This window comes from Phaethon aethereus (assembly GCF_964289735.1).
Source record: "Phaethon aethereus genome assembly, chromosome: 3".
Taxonomy (NCBI): domain Eukaryota; kingdom Metazoa; phylum Chordata; class Aves; order Phaethontiformes; family Phaethontidae; genus Phaethon; species Phaethon aethereus.
The window spans coordinates 100,052,971-100,069,226 of record NC_138576.1 but is presented as its reverse complement, the minus strand read 5'-3'; the positions used below and the strand labels follow the sequence as shown (position 1 = coordinate 100,069,226).

At 57.2% G+C, this 16,256-nt stretch overlaps 1 protein-coding gene across 1 annotated transcript; it reads right to left on the bottom strand.

Annotated features, from left to right (window-relative positions):
* Positions 1 to 10,072: 10,072 nt before the first annotated feature.
* On the bottom strand, positions 10,073 to 15,162 carry SIX2 (SIX homeobox 2). Its single transcript, XM_081997289.1, has 2 exons — positions 13,235 to 15,162; positions 10,073 to 10,702 (listed from the first exon to the last, which is right to left on the bottom strand). Exons 1-2 carry the CDS (start codon positions 13,792 to 13,794, stop codon positions 10,399 to 10,401), a joined length of 864 nt encoding a protein of 287 aa, XP_081853415.1. The 5' UTR covers positions 13,795 to 15,162; the 3' UTR covers positions 10,073 to 10,398.
* Between the last annotated feature and the right edge of the window lie 1,094 nt (positions 15,163 to 16,256).

Below are 16,256 nucleotides of genomic sequence, written 5' to 3'. Positions count from 1 at the left end.
GCTATGATTTCAATAGACAGGGCAGGTGGGGATTTTTTCAAAAGCTTACACTAACTAATTTGAAGTCCATATGGAAAGTATTAATTACAAACATAAAATACCCGTTTGTCAAAATCCATATTGTCTGCAGAAAAAGAAAGGAAAATATTAGCAAACTTTCTGTGTAAAAACATCGTAAGACATTGAAACTGTTGAAAAGTTTTGGAGAGGTCTTTTGAAATCGGGGAGTTGTTTTAAATTTATATTTAAATTTATAATTAAATTTCTATTAACATACAGTACATATACAGTAATATTTTTAGAAAGAGGCTGACATTGGAAAACATATAATGATGTGAACAAAGACACAGAAAAAATTAGATTGAGATTCACAACACTTTCTGAGTCTTTTCGACCTCCCGTTTCTTTAACTTTATTTAGATTTTCCATCTCTATAAATAGGTAACACCAAACTAAACTGATTTTGACCCGAGCTGCCCTTGTCACCAAAGCTGTCCTTGGGAAGTACTGACTTTCACCGACTCCAGATTCATCTAGGGACGATTTGAGCATGTGGTTTGCGTTCGAGAATGCCCTGTAAACATAAACAACTATTACCACTCGAGTACATTTAATGACAAAAATGTGCTAACGCTGTACTGACGACATTCGCCCTTGCATTACATTCCATATTAGGGTGATGCTGCTCGATCCGGCCAGCCGGGCCGCGGGGCGGCCCAGCCGAGCGCCCATCCCTCCCGCACCCTCCTCGCTGCCCTCTCATCTTTGCTCCGAGCAAAATAACCTACAGCAAAGGGCTGTTCTTCCGCCCCGTCCCCCGAGGTGTGCGCGGCTCAGAGCCCGCTGCAGAGACGGTCTCCGGCGGTGCCTCGCCGTTGGTAACACGAAACGCCGGGAAACGTCAGAGCAAACCCACCTCTCTTCCCAAAACTCTTGCTCCTCCACGCTGCTGAAGGGATGATTTGGGGCGGAAAAAGGAAAAAAAAAAAAAGAAACCCCCAGCCCCACGCCTCCGCGGGACGGGGAAGGGCAGCTCCGACGGGGCCCCTGCACCCGCCGTGCGCGCCCAGGGCGGCGAGGGGAGACGGGAAGACACGGGGCAGCGCCCACGGGGCGCGGGGAGCGGCCACGCATGTATGCCGACTCGGCCCCGCCGCGGGCAGCCCGGTGGCCGCTGGTGTCCCGGGAAGACGCCGACCGAAATCGCCGGGACCGGCCCCGTCCCCACCGCCGTGGCTGCGGGGTTTTTCCTTCCTTCGCCCGGCTCACAGGGCAGGGCGGGGTGCGGGGCTGGGCTCCCCGGGGCGAGGCGGGGTGCGGGGTTTGGCAGCCGGTGTCCCGCATGGCAGCCGCCCCCGACGACTTGCGGGGGGGGCACAGAAGGGCTGGGAGGAGGCCGGCGGGGCCCAGCTCCCGAGGCCTTGCAAGGAAAGCACCTGCCCCGTCGAGGAATTGTTTTTAATTAAGCGCAGTAATGACCTCGGCCGGGGAGAGGTGAGTCAAGTGCTTCCGCACTCCCGGCCGAAACTCTTCCTTCAGCGACGGCTTTCCGGAGCTGTTAAGGCCCCGGTTAAAGTTACGGCAACGGGAGGGTTAAAAAAGCCCCCGCTGCCCCGGCCGCCGAAAGGGCCCCCACCGCGCCATCGACCCCCGTGGGCCCCACCGGCAGCGCGGGGCGGCGGGCTGCGCCCCAGCCCCCCCAGCTCGTCCCAAGCCCCCCCCCCCTCCATAGCCGCAGTATTGCTTCTCTCTCCAACACGTCCCAAAAGGACAGAGAGAGGCACAGCGTTTGCTCTCCTATTTTCACATTTCGGGGGAAAATGCCACTTTTTTCCCGGCGTAACAGTTCCTGCCTCGGCGCCTTCCCTGCTGGAAAAAAGAAAAATCCCCGCGAGGCCCCTGGGCCGGCCCAAGGCAGAGGGGTGGCTTTCAGCAAAGGCCGCCGCCGTGGCTCTGGGCTGCCGATGCCCCCTGCGGGGGACGCCCCCGTGCTCCCCCACCCCCGCCGGAGGCACGCCTCTGGCCCCGGCACCCCGGCCCTGGCCCGGCTGCGGAGCGCCGGAGTTTGCGTCTCCGCTGCCTGCACCGCAGAGAAGCCGTTTCAAAAGGTGCCCAGGGCATGAGACGAGAGGGGCGAGCCTGCCCTAAGGGGCACGGCAGGCTGCAGGGACCTGCAGCCAACATCAAAATGACACGCGGGGCTTTGTCGGCTCGGTTGGCCCCTCTGAGGCGGCATCTTCGGAGGACTGCAAAGAAAACACTGTCTTGCAGTCACTGTAATCCATGGTTTTCATTTACTATTATTCAATCAGGATTTATCTCTGTTTTTTTAGGAGGCTACTTTTCCAGGACTGTTACTCGATACTGATCCATTAAATCATTCCAGCTGAGAGATTAAATGTATGATTTGCAACCAGCTGGATTTCTTAAATGGTGTCTTCGCCTCCCTTCAGAGTATGAGCAGACCCGACGAGAAAACACTTTGCTTTGGCATGGAAACCCGCGCATTTGCCCGAAGATTACCACACGGAGTTCATTCAATGCCAACAGTATTCTCTTCCTTTCTCTTCACAGGATTAAGTTTCCCCCAGCCATAAAATGCCTCCAAAATCGAGATACCATCGAAATGGCAACGCACGCCAACCGAGCGGGTAGGCAGCAAACTTAAAGCCTTCTAACACAGCAGCCCCCCTCCGCCTTGTGCAGGGCTGCCCCGGCTCCAGCGAGCACACGCAAAGTGCCGCGGCCCCCGGGGAGGGAGAGCCGGGCTGGGGTCCCCTCCGCACTGCAGAGCGGCCGCGGGGGTATTTTGTGGGGGTACTCGCCGTCGTGCCCCACGACGTCTGCCCTAGATGGGGGCGATGCGGGGGGGCTCCGTGCACCTTCACAACCGCCGAGCATTGCGGGCGGCGGTTTCGGGCAGCCCCTCTCTCCCCGGGCACCTCAGGCAGGGCCAGGCATTCCGTGCGGGGCCCCGGCAAGGCGCAGGACGGGGGAACGGGCAGTGCAATAGGCCGGTCCTCTCCGCCGGGCTCGGGCGGTTTGTTTCAAATTAATGGGGGCGGCAGCAGTGCCCGGGTGAGTATCATGGGGGCGGCTTTATTTGCCATCGCTCGGCACTAGTCGAGGTAATAAATACTCCCGATTTAGAGTAATTATGGGAGAGCGACTGGCAGCCTTCCACCTCCGGAGATCCCCCGCGGGGACGGCATCTCGGAGACTGGTAGAAATTACCATCAGATCTCAAAGTAATAGCGTGTAGGTGGGAAGCACCGTCTCTTTCGCTGTGCCGGCCTCGCCCGCCAAAAAAAAAAAAAAAAAAAAAAGCCCCTTTAAGCTGAAAGGGATCTGGGGCTTTTCTGCGACTGAAATCAGCCGGCGGAGCCACGGGTCTGCTGCATCTATGGAGGAGAAAGCCACCTATGGAGGAGAAATCGCTGGGCACGCTCGGGGGGACGGAGCCCGGCTCCGCACACACCCGCAGCAGCAGAGCCCGGTGTCGGCATCGCCTCTCGACTCCGGCTGCCTCGGCTTCTGCTAAAATAGCGAGTGAGATGGGATCGTCCGCCTCCGTCCCTTCTAATTGGGGCAGGAAGCGAGGTTACGGCGCAGGGAAGGAGCCTACCCCCACGCCACTCTCCTCACGGCCACCGGTGGGGCCCCCGGCGCCCGACTCTGCGCCCCGCGCAGCGCTGCCAACACCTCCCTGCCCCACGTCTGGTTTTGTTTGATTCCGGGAGGTTTCCAAACCGTCCTGACTTTCCAGTTGTTGATGTTTTTGTTGGGTGTGCTCTCGACACGCTCTTAAGAGCTATGTCCCAAGCTGTTTCTTAAGTTTTAAATGTCCCCTCCCTTCCCCAGCGCCCGCCGTGGCCTGGCTGGCTGCGGGGTACGGATCCTCGCACGGGTAACCGAATATCGCACGGTATGGAGTGAAACCCACTTGTCCCTGGCCCCGCAGCAGCCTGGGACGCCCGTGTCCCCCCGGCTCCAGCAGCCCCTGTGCCCCCAGCCGTACCCTGCCCGGCTTTGGCGGCGGGCAGGGGAGCAGGCTGGAAGGAGCGGGCTGCGGGGAACAGGCACCCGCCTTGCCGTGCCTGCCCCGTCGGTGGGACACGGCCAGCTCCCCGCGGCGGGGCGGCTCCGGCCGCGGCGGCACAGACGGCCCCGGTGCGGGAGACGGCGGCCGCTGGGTTTCACGGCGCCGGGGCAAATCGACGAGGAGTCCTGGCCCTGCTCGGGGGTCGGAACGGGCCTCTCTCGGGGGGTGCCATTAGCTCAGGCTTCGGTAATGCTTCCTCCCGCGGAGCAGCTCTTCTGTGACAGCAGGGTGACGATATTTGGCCTCTTTCGATTAAACGCATCCCGCTGAACCAGAGGGGTTCAGAGTCACCTGCCCCCCCCGCCCCGCCTCGACAGCCCCCTGAGGTGTGCAGGGGGCGCTGTGTCCCCCACGGGTGACTTGCCACGCGCCCTCGTTGTCTCCTTGTGAAGGACTGCGTGTCCCCGCGTGGCGTGGTTGCCCGCCCGCAGCCTGCTGCCGCGTCCCCCGGGGCACCTGCCGCCGGGGTTTCCAAAGTACTGGGGAAAAGCCGGGCCCCACGCAGGGGACAGCAGAGGCCGGGAGGTGGGCGCGGACCTGCCCCTTCCCCGCGTGGGCCGGGGACGCCCAGAGGCCGCGGTGAAAAGCGGGGAGGGAGATCAAATGTCCGCTGCTGTGTCCGGCTGCGTGGGCAGGGTGCTCGGGGCGGGGGCAGAGGAGGAAAGGTGATGCCCTTGCTGCCAAAGTGATCTCGGATCCAGTCTCTGCCCTCTCCCCCGACTCCCAACACAACTGCTTCTAAAAGGGTGCTTTGGGAAGGAGGGATTGGGGGTATCCTGCCCAGACCCCAACTCCTGCACTGATAGAAATCGCTCTTCCAATACGAATCACCGGACTCTGCACAACTTTACAGCAAACTGGAGGTTTTATAAAGTCCCGTTTTTCAACTCTTCACCCCTCCTCTGTTTTTTTTCTTCCTCACTGTTGCCAGCCAGTCTTGCCTGTGTTGACACCCAGACGAGCTCCTGACAGTCACTTTTCAGACTCAGATGTCCGTCTCACACGCGGTAGTTCTAACTACTGCCTCGGTTTTCACGCAGCAGCCTATTTTTGGAGAGTAGGGCAGCGCAAATGAATATTCCTGATGAAGGTAGCTTTCATCGCGTTCTTCAGAAAATCTATTCCCCCTTCCTCCCTCCCACCCCCTAGATACACACGCACCACACCGAAGTTTGCATTTTTCATGGCGGGACAGGCAAGTCTATAAAAGGCATGTTTGTTTTTCCTGGCTGTTTCAAATATGTATTTCCTGGAGGACTTCGCATCTAATGGGGTCATCAGAAGCACATGTGCGATTTTCATCTTTCCAAGTGATTTCTCCTCTCCCCCCTCTCCTGAGCAGCAGTGTTTGCTGATGTAACATTTTACCTGTCCGTTCACCTTAGCTCCCACTAAACCTCTCCGTTTCCCTCCGAGTCCCAGACTCTTGCTGAAGGCCCAATTTGTTTCCGTGTGTCTGTCTGCCTGCTTTTTTTTTCTAAAGGAGTCTTTCTTCCCCTCCCCCCCCTTCTTTTTTCCCTGTAGGACGCGGGTGGGGCGGGAGGCAGGAACAGCCCACTGCCCCGCCGGCCCGGCCATCCGCTCGGCAGCCACTGCCTTCCGCCGCCCCGAGGCGCGGAGAGGCACCGGCCCTGCGGGACACCGGGAGCCTGCTTAAAAATTTGGTATTTTAGGGCTGGAGGTTGAGCGTTTTCGCCCAGCGGAAACAAACAAACAAAACAACAACAACAACAACAAAAAAAACCAAAAAAAACCCAACTCAACCAAAAAACCACGACCAAAAAAGCCAACAAAACAAAAAATCCCAGCCCAATCAACGACCAAACAACCCCTCTCCCGTTTATTTAAGCGGGAAGGCGATGGACCTTCTGCCCGAGCGAGGAGCCGCCCCACCGGGGCTGGGAGGGGAAGCTTTGAGCTTCGCTCCCCGCAGCAAAATGGGAAGAAGCAGATGGCTCAGCCCAGCTCCTGAGTTTAAGTATGTATTTTTCCAAACCCCAGAGCTACTCTCCTTCAGACAAACCCCTCACCTTTTCCTTGTGTGCTGAAGCACTGAAAGTTCCCTTCAGTATATTTTTCTTGGCTGGCTGAGCCACAGCGTTTTGATTCACTAAGCAGAGGAAGTTAAAGAGCTCTGCAGTAAGGGCCAGTGGCCAGTGGTTTCATCGCCATCCCCCTGCATTATTTGTCATGCTCAAGTGGGGGTTTGTTCAAAGCTCATATCGGGCTGCATTTGTTTCTCCTAAAGAAGGGAATAGATTTTCTTTCCGGGTCTGGTAACAGGAGCCCGAGTGCCTTACACAAACATCGTTGGGCAGGCAGAGGCACTTCCAAGGCTTCTCATTCCGGGGCTGGAGCAGCCCTCCTCCAACACACATTGAGTCTTCAGTTAGGCCCAAACTGCTGAGCCTGGGGTGGGGAGAGGAAGAGGGAACGTAGCTTTCTGCGGGGTAGCCCACAAGAAATAGGCCAAGCAGGCGCTTCTCTCATGTGTGGAGATCACGTTGAATGCAAAATGGCTTATATTATCCAAAGGAAAACACGGCCTTTGGTAGGTGAGGTGCGACTGTGTTTCCCACAGGGTCCTGTTTACCCCCAAGCTCCTGCAAGGGCTTGCAAAGGGGAAGCATTTAACCAGCTCGATAGCAAGCTCTGGCATATGCTCCCGTACTCATAGGAAAGGCTCTTACTCCAACAAACTTGCTCCCTCTCCCCAGCAAAGTGTCATGCGCTTGTGGGGACTGTGTCACATCTTCGGTAGCCTGTTGAGATGCTCTCCTTTCGCATCTGTCACTATTTCGCTGGTAGGGCCATGAGCTCCACGTTAGCAGGACAGCCAAAATTTTTCTGTCTCAAATGTGCAATTTGTCTCATAACCCTCTCCAGTGCAGCACGGGGACAGTTAACACTCATGTGATAAAGTGCAGGGCTTCTCAGCAGAACAAATCTGCTCTAGTACACCGTGAATATTCAGTGCCCTGCTATCTAAAGGAATTACTCCAGTTACAGTTCTGGGGTCTGTAAATGCTGCATTCATTATACAATTTGGTAAGGTTTTAGTCTGAGGGCAGATACGACTTTTATATAAATATATACCCATGCATATGTATGTATATGTATGTGTATATAAGAGAAACGTCGAGCTCGATTTTTCCCTTAGGTGTCCAAGCTATAGGGGCTCAGCTGTCGGGTTTGTCTGCCACATCCTGGGCTCAGAGCGGGCATGGCCAGGGGGAGTTTCATGGATAAAGCCTGCTGGATCCGGACTGTCTGTTTATTTATGCCCTGAAACCCGTGCAGGTACCTCACAAACAACCAGCCCTGAGATGAGATATGCCCCGTGTAACGTAATGCGAGTGAATCATAACTAATCTGTTTAAAACCAAGGATTAGTCACATCAGTTTCAGCATATTCCTCTATCAGGAACTTTTTTTGTGCGTGGAAAATGGAGGGATTTGGGCTAATTTACCAAACATCATTACTAAGGCAAGTACGGTCCGATAAAATGAGTCTTAACATGTACACGTTTTCAGGTTGCATTACACACGTCCCGTCATCTGGGCTTTAAGAGCCTTTAATGCTAGATTGACCTGCAGGTTAATTTTTTTTCTTACTGCATGATTTCTGTTTTTAGCCCTGTCTTTAATTGCCTTCAGCGACTCGCCCTCTCTTCCTTTCCTCGTATATAAGTGATCCTCGCCACGATTTAACCTGAGTTTTCATCGCCCCTCGCTTTCAAAGGGCCTTTCTCACCCTGTCAGCCCTTCATTTACTTTCCCCGATCGAATTCTGCCTCCTCTGTGCAATATGACCTTTTATTAGCCACGTAAACCCCATCCTGTTTTCATACTGCCTCTTTAAATGTTCCCCATCTTGGCTTTACTCTTCCTCTCATCTTTTTTTTTTTTTTTTCCCCCTCCAGCGGGCAAAGCCTTAAGGCTTTATTTCGGTTTCGAGGCCACGTTTTATTAACCCAGTCGTTCTGTTTTCCTTCCCAAACTTACTTCTATCTCTAAAAAGACAAAATAATTAACTAGCCAATTAATTCATTCTTTGCAATATTGCACCGCTGCATGTGTTATTTTACAGGGAGCGGGGATCTTCTGTTATCCCTAGGAAGTCGTGGTTCCTCTACTTGCGAAATGTTTATTTTCAAAGGATTAAAATTCATAGTTAAAATTATTAGATGCCTCTCAACGGAAATAGCCGGGGCTGCTGTTTAAACCCCGGTGCACGCAGGACCGCGCTGGTACGCTCCCACAGCAGAGGTAACAGCCACAGCATCTCCGCTGCTGAAAATTCAGCCCAAAGAGCAGGGACAGGTGAAACGTAAACCTGAATATATCGCCTTGCCTCCTTTCTAACACTGCGCCCCGCTGCACCCCAGCATAAGGAGAACACTGGGTTTAGAACCACGATCAGGAGAGAGATTTTTCCCGAGGCTGATCCTCCCTGTTACCGCCATCCGTTCCTTCCCGTCTGACACTTCGACGGGGCCTCAGAGAAACGCGCTTTTAGCGGACACCCACAATTGCACGGAGGTGCTAATCCAGCCCCAGATTGTATCAAATTAGGACATTGCCCACACAAAACTCCCGCTGATTTAAACTTCAGCCAGAGTCTGAAACCTGGACACGATCTTTGCTGATCTACACATATTTCTATCCCGCTTGAAGTCATATCGTTTTCTCGGTTTATTTTTCACAATAAATTAATTTTTGGTGGGGGAAGGCATAAACCCCCTTGCAAGCTCTGAGGAACATTTTAAACTGATGATATATCACATTCGGCTTCTAGCAAAGAGCTGGTAGCGAGGGTGCAAGCTGTAATTAAATCGCCCTGAGCTCTTATCTTTTCATGAAGCAAACTCGCCAGCAACGCGCCTGCCTCTTTTGCCACCCTGCGCTTACCGAAAAGGGGGGGGAAAAAAAAAAAAGAAAGAAAAAGGAGAGGAGTAGAGCATTCCCACCCCCGGAATCACTCCCACAGGGGCGAGGGGGCCGCGGAGGCGGCTTTCTACGGGGGCCATCGGGCTGCGGGGTGGGGGAGCCCGCAGCCGGCCCTCGGGGGAGCAGGTGGGCGGCGGCCCCACTCCCCTCAGGGTCCGCACCGCCCGTCCATCCCCATCCCCTCGCCTCCCCGCTCCCGCAGGGCCCCGCCAGCTCCCCCTCGGCCAACGCAGGGCACCTCAAAGGGAGCAGGGGTGTAGGGGTGCCGCCTGACATCCCGGACGGCGGTGCGGGGCGAGGGCCGGCCCCGGGGGGAGTCCCGGAGGCCCCGACACCGCCCGGTGTCCGCTGCCCCCCCCAGGAGCGCCGTCAGCCCCGGCCACCGCTGCCGCTCAGGGCTCAGCCGAACCCCCTGCGGGCGAGTGAAGCCATCGCACGCCGAGTTCGATTTCTAAATTTTATTATAAAATAAAAGCAGAAATATTTTCCAAAGAATGTATTCACATAATATAAACAATAAACAAAACTAAGGTGAGTGACTTGCGGTTGATACTGTCGTTTAGGTCTAAAATTGAGCAGCAATTCCTCTTTTTTTTTGAAGCCCGCTCCTGCCCTCGTTGCACGCCGAGGGGAGAATCTGCCCCTGCCTTCCCTCCGGGGTCGGAGCTGGGCCACCACTTCCTTTCCCACCCAGCAAATGGCGAAAGCACCACATGGACGAGGCCGAAGAAGCCGTCTCTCCGCATAGCATCAGCTACAAGAAGGTTACAGAGTCTGCCTAGAGCGCGTGCTGCTGCTACAGCTTGACTACAACTTTTGTATTCTTAGTTGAAATTGTACATCGTACACCTGCCACAGATACATAACTACAATAGAATAACGGGAGCGATGTGTAACTTCCAAACAGGCATGGAAACAGCGGCCTTGTGCTCCCCTTTCCTCCCCACCCCCCGAAAATAAAAGATTACAATGTGCCTCTTCCCACATAGACCAGCCCGATCGAGTGACACCACTGACAGATTCGTGCAGTTAAGGCTGGAAAGAGCTGCTACACCGAACCGCCTTACAGCCTGCCGTGAAAATCACAGCTCCTATCCAACAGTCCTTACACGCCTAAGACCACCTTTAAGCAACCCTTAAGGCTTTTCACAACATGACTGCCCACAGCCGAGTCTGATACCTTCCAAACCTGCAGCCAGCCTGCTGCCAAAGGGCACAACACACCCCCTAAGGAGTTTGTCATCGCTTTCAAAGTCTCTCGTAAGATTAAGGGGGAAAAAAAAAAAAGGAAAAAAAAAAAGAGAGTAAAGGAGGGCTGGTGCGAAGGAGGGAGCGTGTACAGGGTTTTAAGAGCCCAGATCGACCAGGTTGGATGACATGGGGTTGAGGATGGAGTCCTGCAAGCTGTGGTGGTGCATGGGGTCGGCGCTGGGCACGGGGATGGCGCTGGGGCCCTGGGGGTGGCCCAGGCCGTGCAGGGGCTGCAGCCCGGGGTTGGAGCCGAGGAGCAGCGCGGGGCTGGAGGAGGTGTGATCCGGGGTCCCTGACGGCGTCTTCTCGTCCTCTGAGCTCCCCAAAACTGTCTTATTCCCGTTCATTGACGCCGAAAGCGGGTTGTGGCTGTTGGAGTTGGAATTCTCGTTGTTTTCCCTATAGGAAACACAAAAGAGGGAGGGAAATCACCGAGTGGCCGCCGCTGCGGGGCGCGCACCGCGGGAGCGGGGGCGGCGAGAGCAGGGGGCTGCTAGCTCCCGGGGGCGGCCAGCGGAGGAGGATGCAGAAACAGGAGGTTTACAAACTCTGCAAACCTCCAAGGCCTCTTCATCTGGCACTAAAGGTCTAAGGTCCGCCGAGCTTGTAAACAGAGTCTCCCACTAGCCCAGCGGAAAGTGTCACTCTGCCAAAACGTCATTTTCTGCCTCCAAAAGCCTCTGCACAGCGTGGGGAGGGAGGGGGGAGGAAGGGAATGGGGGGAGGAAGACATTATTAGGGGGAAAAAAAAAAAGACCTTTTAACTTTAAAACTGCTCCAGGAGCTGAGGAGGAGTTCGGCCGCGGTTTCTCCAGGGAAGGCCGAAGCGCGGGGGGTTGCAGGCAGGACTGCTCTGTGCGGCAGCGCGGCCTCCCGGCTCGCGTCAGGGGGAAAAGGCGTTTGCTTAAGTAACTGGACGTGGTGGTTTGTTTTTTTTTTCCCCCTCGCCCGGAGCTTAAAGCTCAAAACATAGCCCAATATGGAAGATAAGGCAAGCAAACAGAGTTAACTCGCTTAATTTCCCCGGCCCTCTCGGGCGGCGGAGGGCGCAGCCCCGGTGGCCCCGTACCCGGCTCAGCGGCGGGGGGAGCCGGCACCGCCGGGGCGCCGAGCGGCAGCCGGCTTGGAAAGGCAGGACATAATTTCAAAATTCATCGCCGGGTAAATGCCGAGAAATCGCTGGAGGCTGGCCAAGCCCTTGCAGATATATATATACACACACATATACACTTTTTTTTTCCCCCCCGAAATGAGAGGGGCAAAATGACGGGTTAGCCCGTCAAGGCTAACGCGGCTTTTAGACATAGCCCTCGCCGAAATACTTTAGACACAGCCCTGCCTGAAACACTGAAGGCATTGCAAGTCTATTTAAAAGCTTCTGCGGAAGCTTTGAAACACACTTTCTGGCAGAAGGGCCCTATCCTGCAGGATTTGGTCAAGAGCAGTGAAGCCGTTGCGCTGACGGTTTTTCCTCAATAAGGGCTGCAGGATGTGGCTGGAGACACTTTGTGCCAAAAAAATAAAAATAGACAAGAAAGCTCTGTTTGAACAAGTTTGCTTAAGTGAATGGCAATCCCATGAACGGTCTGTTTTCCAACGCCTGGAGTGTAATATTAGATTGAGTGTATTTTTCAATGTCAAAAATCTCATTTGTCTCTGAAGACCTTTAAAATTTGATTCCTCGGGAAAAAAAAAAAAGAATGGAATAAGTGTAACCTTAATTTCCTTTGAGATTGGAAGGTGAGTCCCTGCTATCAGCAATAAAAAGGATCTCTAACATCTCGTAAACCCAACACTTGCGGGGATTTGAAGGAAAATTAAAGCCCTAGTACCGTTTCGGGAAATGTAAGGAGCAAATCTGTGCGGCGCCCGAACCTGCCGGGCTGCACAGCTGCGCGACCGCGGCGCTGGCCATTTCCAAAACACATTAGGCAGAGACGAAAAAAAAAGAAATCTCGGAGGAACGGATCTACGAGAGATTTTTCATCCGTTAATTAACCGCGCAGGCCACACGATCCGACCCGTATGGACCGGGCAATTCAGCGAGGTAGCGAGGAGCCACCGTGCCGTCAGAGGACGCTTTTTGCTTCTTCAAACCGTCACCTGAAGGCACAGGGACTGCCGACTGAAAAAGTCATCGCTAATACCCAAGGATGTAGGCATTAACCTCTGCCCGGCAATTAATGGTCCCTTTCACTCCATTTAACGAGAAAAACACAGTCTCGGAATGAGGCTCGGTACAAGAACATACGTCCATTAACATGCGTTCCTGAACACCTTGCTGGCAGTGAATGCGAACTGCCATTTAACGGGCGAACTCCGGTCAGTCCCTGTCCAGCTCTCCCGCCCCGCGTTAGCCGACATTAGAGGCAGTTTTTGCGAACCGCGGTTTGCAGCGTTCAGACCCCTTCGGGCTTTCCCTCTCTGCATCGGGGTAACCCTCAGGGACACGGTTCCAGCTGTGCGTTCCGAGCCGGGGACCTCAGCCGCGCCGCCGCCGGCCTCTCCGGCCGGGCCGCCGACCCTCACCGGCACCTCGGGCCCCGCCGCCCGGCTGGATTCCGCGCCGCGGCGGGGACGGCCGCGCCGTTTCACCGAGAGCCGCCGTCGGCCGTGGGAAGCGCCCCCGGCAGAAGGAGCCGCCCCGGGGCCGCCGCGCCGGCTGTGCGGGGAGCGGGGTCTCGGCGGGGAGGTGGTCCCGGCCGCCTCTCCCGGAGCTACTTTTGGCGGCCAGACGGCCTCGCCGAGCGCCCACCTCTCCCGCCTCTGCTTCTCCGGGCGCCCCCGCCCCGGGGAGCCCGGCCCCTCCCGGACGCGCCGTCCCGTGGGCCTCCCCGCCGCCGCGGGGCTGGGGCAGAGGGAGAGTCGCGGGGCGAGCGGCGGAGCCGGGGGCCCGGGGGGAGCCGGGGGGAGCCGGGGGGGGAGCCGTACCTTTCCTTGGCCTCGGCGGCGCGGTCCCGCTGCCGGCGGTTCTTGAACCAGTTGCTGACCTGGGTGGTGGTGAGGCCGGTGGCCTCGGCCAGCTCCCGCTTCTCGCGGGGGGACGGGTAGGGGTTGTGGGCGTACCACTCGCGGAGGACGCTGCGGCTCTTCTCCTTGAAGCAGTAGCTGGTCTCCTCGCCGTCCCAGATGGAGCGGGGCAGCGGGAACTTGCGGCGCACCCGGTACTTGCCCACCGCCCCTAGGGGTCGCCCCCGCAGCTTCTCCGCCTCGATGTAGTGCGCCTTCAGCCAGAGCTGCTGCAGCTTGGGGTGGTTGTGCGCCGAGAACTGGTGGCTCTCCAGGATCTTGTAGAGCTCGCGGAAGTTGCCCCGGTGGAAGGCCACCACCGCCTTGGCCTTCAGGACGCTCTCGTTCTTGTGGAGGTGCTCGCAGGCAGGGAGGGACCAGAGGAACCGCCCCAGCCGCTCGATGTTGCCGCCTTGCTGGAGCACCTCGCAGACGCAGGCCACTTGCTCTTGGGTGAAGCCAAAAGTCGGGAGCATCGACATGGTGAGCCCTGCCCCGCCGCGCACCCTACGGCCGCATAGAGGGGAGCGGCGGCGGCATGCGGGGCCGGCCCCGGGGCGGTGGCGCCCGGCGGGGCCCGGTCGGGCGTCACGGCCAGGCGCAGGGGGCCGCGGCCATCGGCGGCGTCCGGCCCCGGAGCGGCCGCGGGAGCCGGGGAAAGAAAAGCAGGCGAAGAGCGAAGGAGAAAAACAAAACAAACAAAAAAAGAAGCCTCGGGAGCCCGAGCGCGGGCGGCTTTCCCCCCCGGCCGCCTCCTTTTTGTAAGTCCAAGTTGCGAGAGTAACTTTGTGCCTCTTTTGTCTCCTATCTGCAGCGCTCGCAGCGGCCGCGGCTCTCCCACCCTCACCCCCCTCGGCCGTCGGTTTGGGATCTCCCTGCTTCCCCCCCACCCCCCGCCGCCGCGAGATCCCACATAATATAGTGGTAAAGCCCTGCTCCCTCGCTCCTCTCCCTCTCGCAGTTTTTCCCCCCTTTCTTTCTCTCTCTCTCTCCTTTTTTTTTTTTTTAATAATATTATTCTAAGCTGGCATGAAAAGTGATTATCCGCGCTGTGATTGGTCCGGTTATCTGACCCGGGGACTGCCAGGAGAAGACAATAGTTTTAGTCAAATTATTTGCCATGGTGACGCTGTCAATCAGGGGTAACCCGATCTGTTTTGAGGTGGCTCCCCGGCTGGGTTGACAGATTGCTCAGATCCACTCCGAGGCGGCCCTGCGAGCTGAGATATTAGCTAGCGAGGGAGAAATTTCCGCCGTGGTTGACGCTGCGGGCGCCCATCGTGGGAGAGGGGGAGCGCCGGAGCGTGGAGCCGGGACCCTGCCCCTCGCCGCAGGGCGCTGCGGCCCGGCGGGACAGACCCGCCGTCCCGTCCGAGCTCCGCCGCACCGCCTGGATCCCGCAGCCCCATCCCTGTCCCACCGCCCCGTCCGGGCTCCGCAGCCCCATCCCGGCCCCAGCCGCTGCGGACCGCGGGCTCTGCCGTCCCTGGCACCCGCGGCTGCTCTGGGGAGAAAAACCCGTCTCCGGCCATGGCAGAAAGTTTCTTTCTAAATGCGTTAGCTTAGCCACCCTCCTCAGCGCCCAGTAACAACTGTCGGAGAGTTTTATAGGGAAGGGGCCTCTCATGTACAATAGAGACCCTGTTCCTGACCTGGGATCCCATTACACTCTGGTCGTACCTGCCCGGGAGCGAGGAGGAGGCACGGCGATGAAGGACCGGGGAAGGATTGCCCCTCCACTGACCGCCGGCCGTGCCCCACCGCGCTCCCCGGCGCACGGCGCTGGCGTTTGTGGTCGCTGGGCATTAATTTCTACTTGATTTCCAGGAGAGTGTCGGGGTTTTTCATCCGGGGAGGGACACGTGTAAAAGTCAGAGACACTTCGCGCTATTGAGCGGACCCTTATCATCCACTGGCGCCCGTTACAGACCGCGTTTTTAGTTTACTGACTGTGCGGGGCAGGGACCCGTATCCTTTCCCGTCGCTTTCGGTCTACACGAAGCGAAAGGGGAAGGAGAGAAGCCTCTGCGAGCTGGGAGGCCGGGGGAGGATGAGCGGGTGAGATGAGCGAACGGAGAGCGGTGCGGTGTCTCCGCGGGAGCGGGGCACGGGCGGAGGGGACCGCCGGGGCTCGCCCGGAGGAAGGCACTCGGCAGGAGCCTCCTGGTCCCAAATTCAGGGCAGTTTCCATGGCCTTTAATGTCCCGTCCGCCCCCCCCCCTTTTTTTTTTCGGAGAAATTATAATTAATTCCACAAGTTCTTTAGACGCCATTTGCAGCCCTGACAGGAGAGGTCTCTGCAATTGTGGGTTCCTGCCACGGTACCTTTTTAGCCGCCCCGGCGCGTCGGGATTTAGTGAAGCCAGAGGAGAGCAGGCTGCGGCTCCCCGCCTGGCCGCCTGGCCCTCCGCCGCCGACGGACGGAGCCTCCGTGCCGGCCCCGGGGGAAGGCGGTGGCTCCCGGCGAGGAGCCGCGCCGGGGCTGCGGCCAGGCGAAATGCAGCGGGGGAGGGAGGCAGGAGGAGGAGGAGGGTGGGGGCAGCGGATCAGCCCGCGTCCAGCTCCCAGCATGTCGGGAGGTCTATGCATGTCCGCCGCGTACGTCTGTATTTTCTCGAGTGCACTCCGCTGTGGAAGCTGCATGTCCTCCTACCTGTCCGCTTTTTTCCATAAAGAAGCGGTGGAAAGCGTGCAGCTCCCGCCCTGGATCTCCCGGGGAAGGCAAAACAGAGATTTCCTTCGCAGAGCAAGAGAGAGGCAGCTCAAATTCGTTTAAAGCAAATTCGGGGATGTTGCTGACGGGGTCCGTAAAGCCCCCTTGCACGATTCTCCCTCCACCTCTTTACAAAGTGAGCCCTCGGCCGCTTAGTGCCTTGGTACCGGCCGACTTCTGTAGGATTCAAACTGTGCTTGTTTGTAAACTAAAGCACCCCGATCTCAGCGC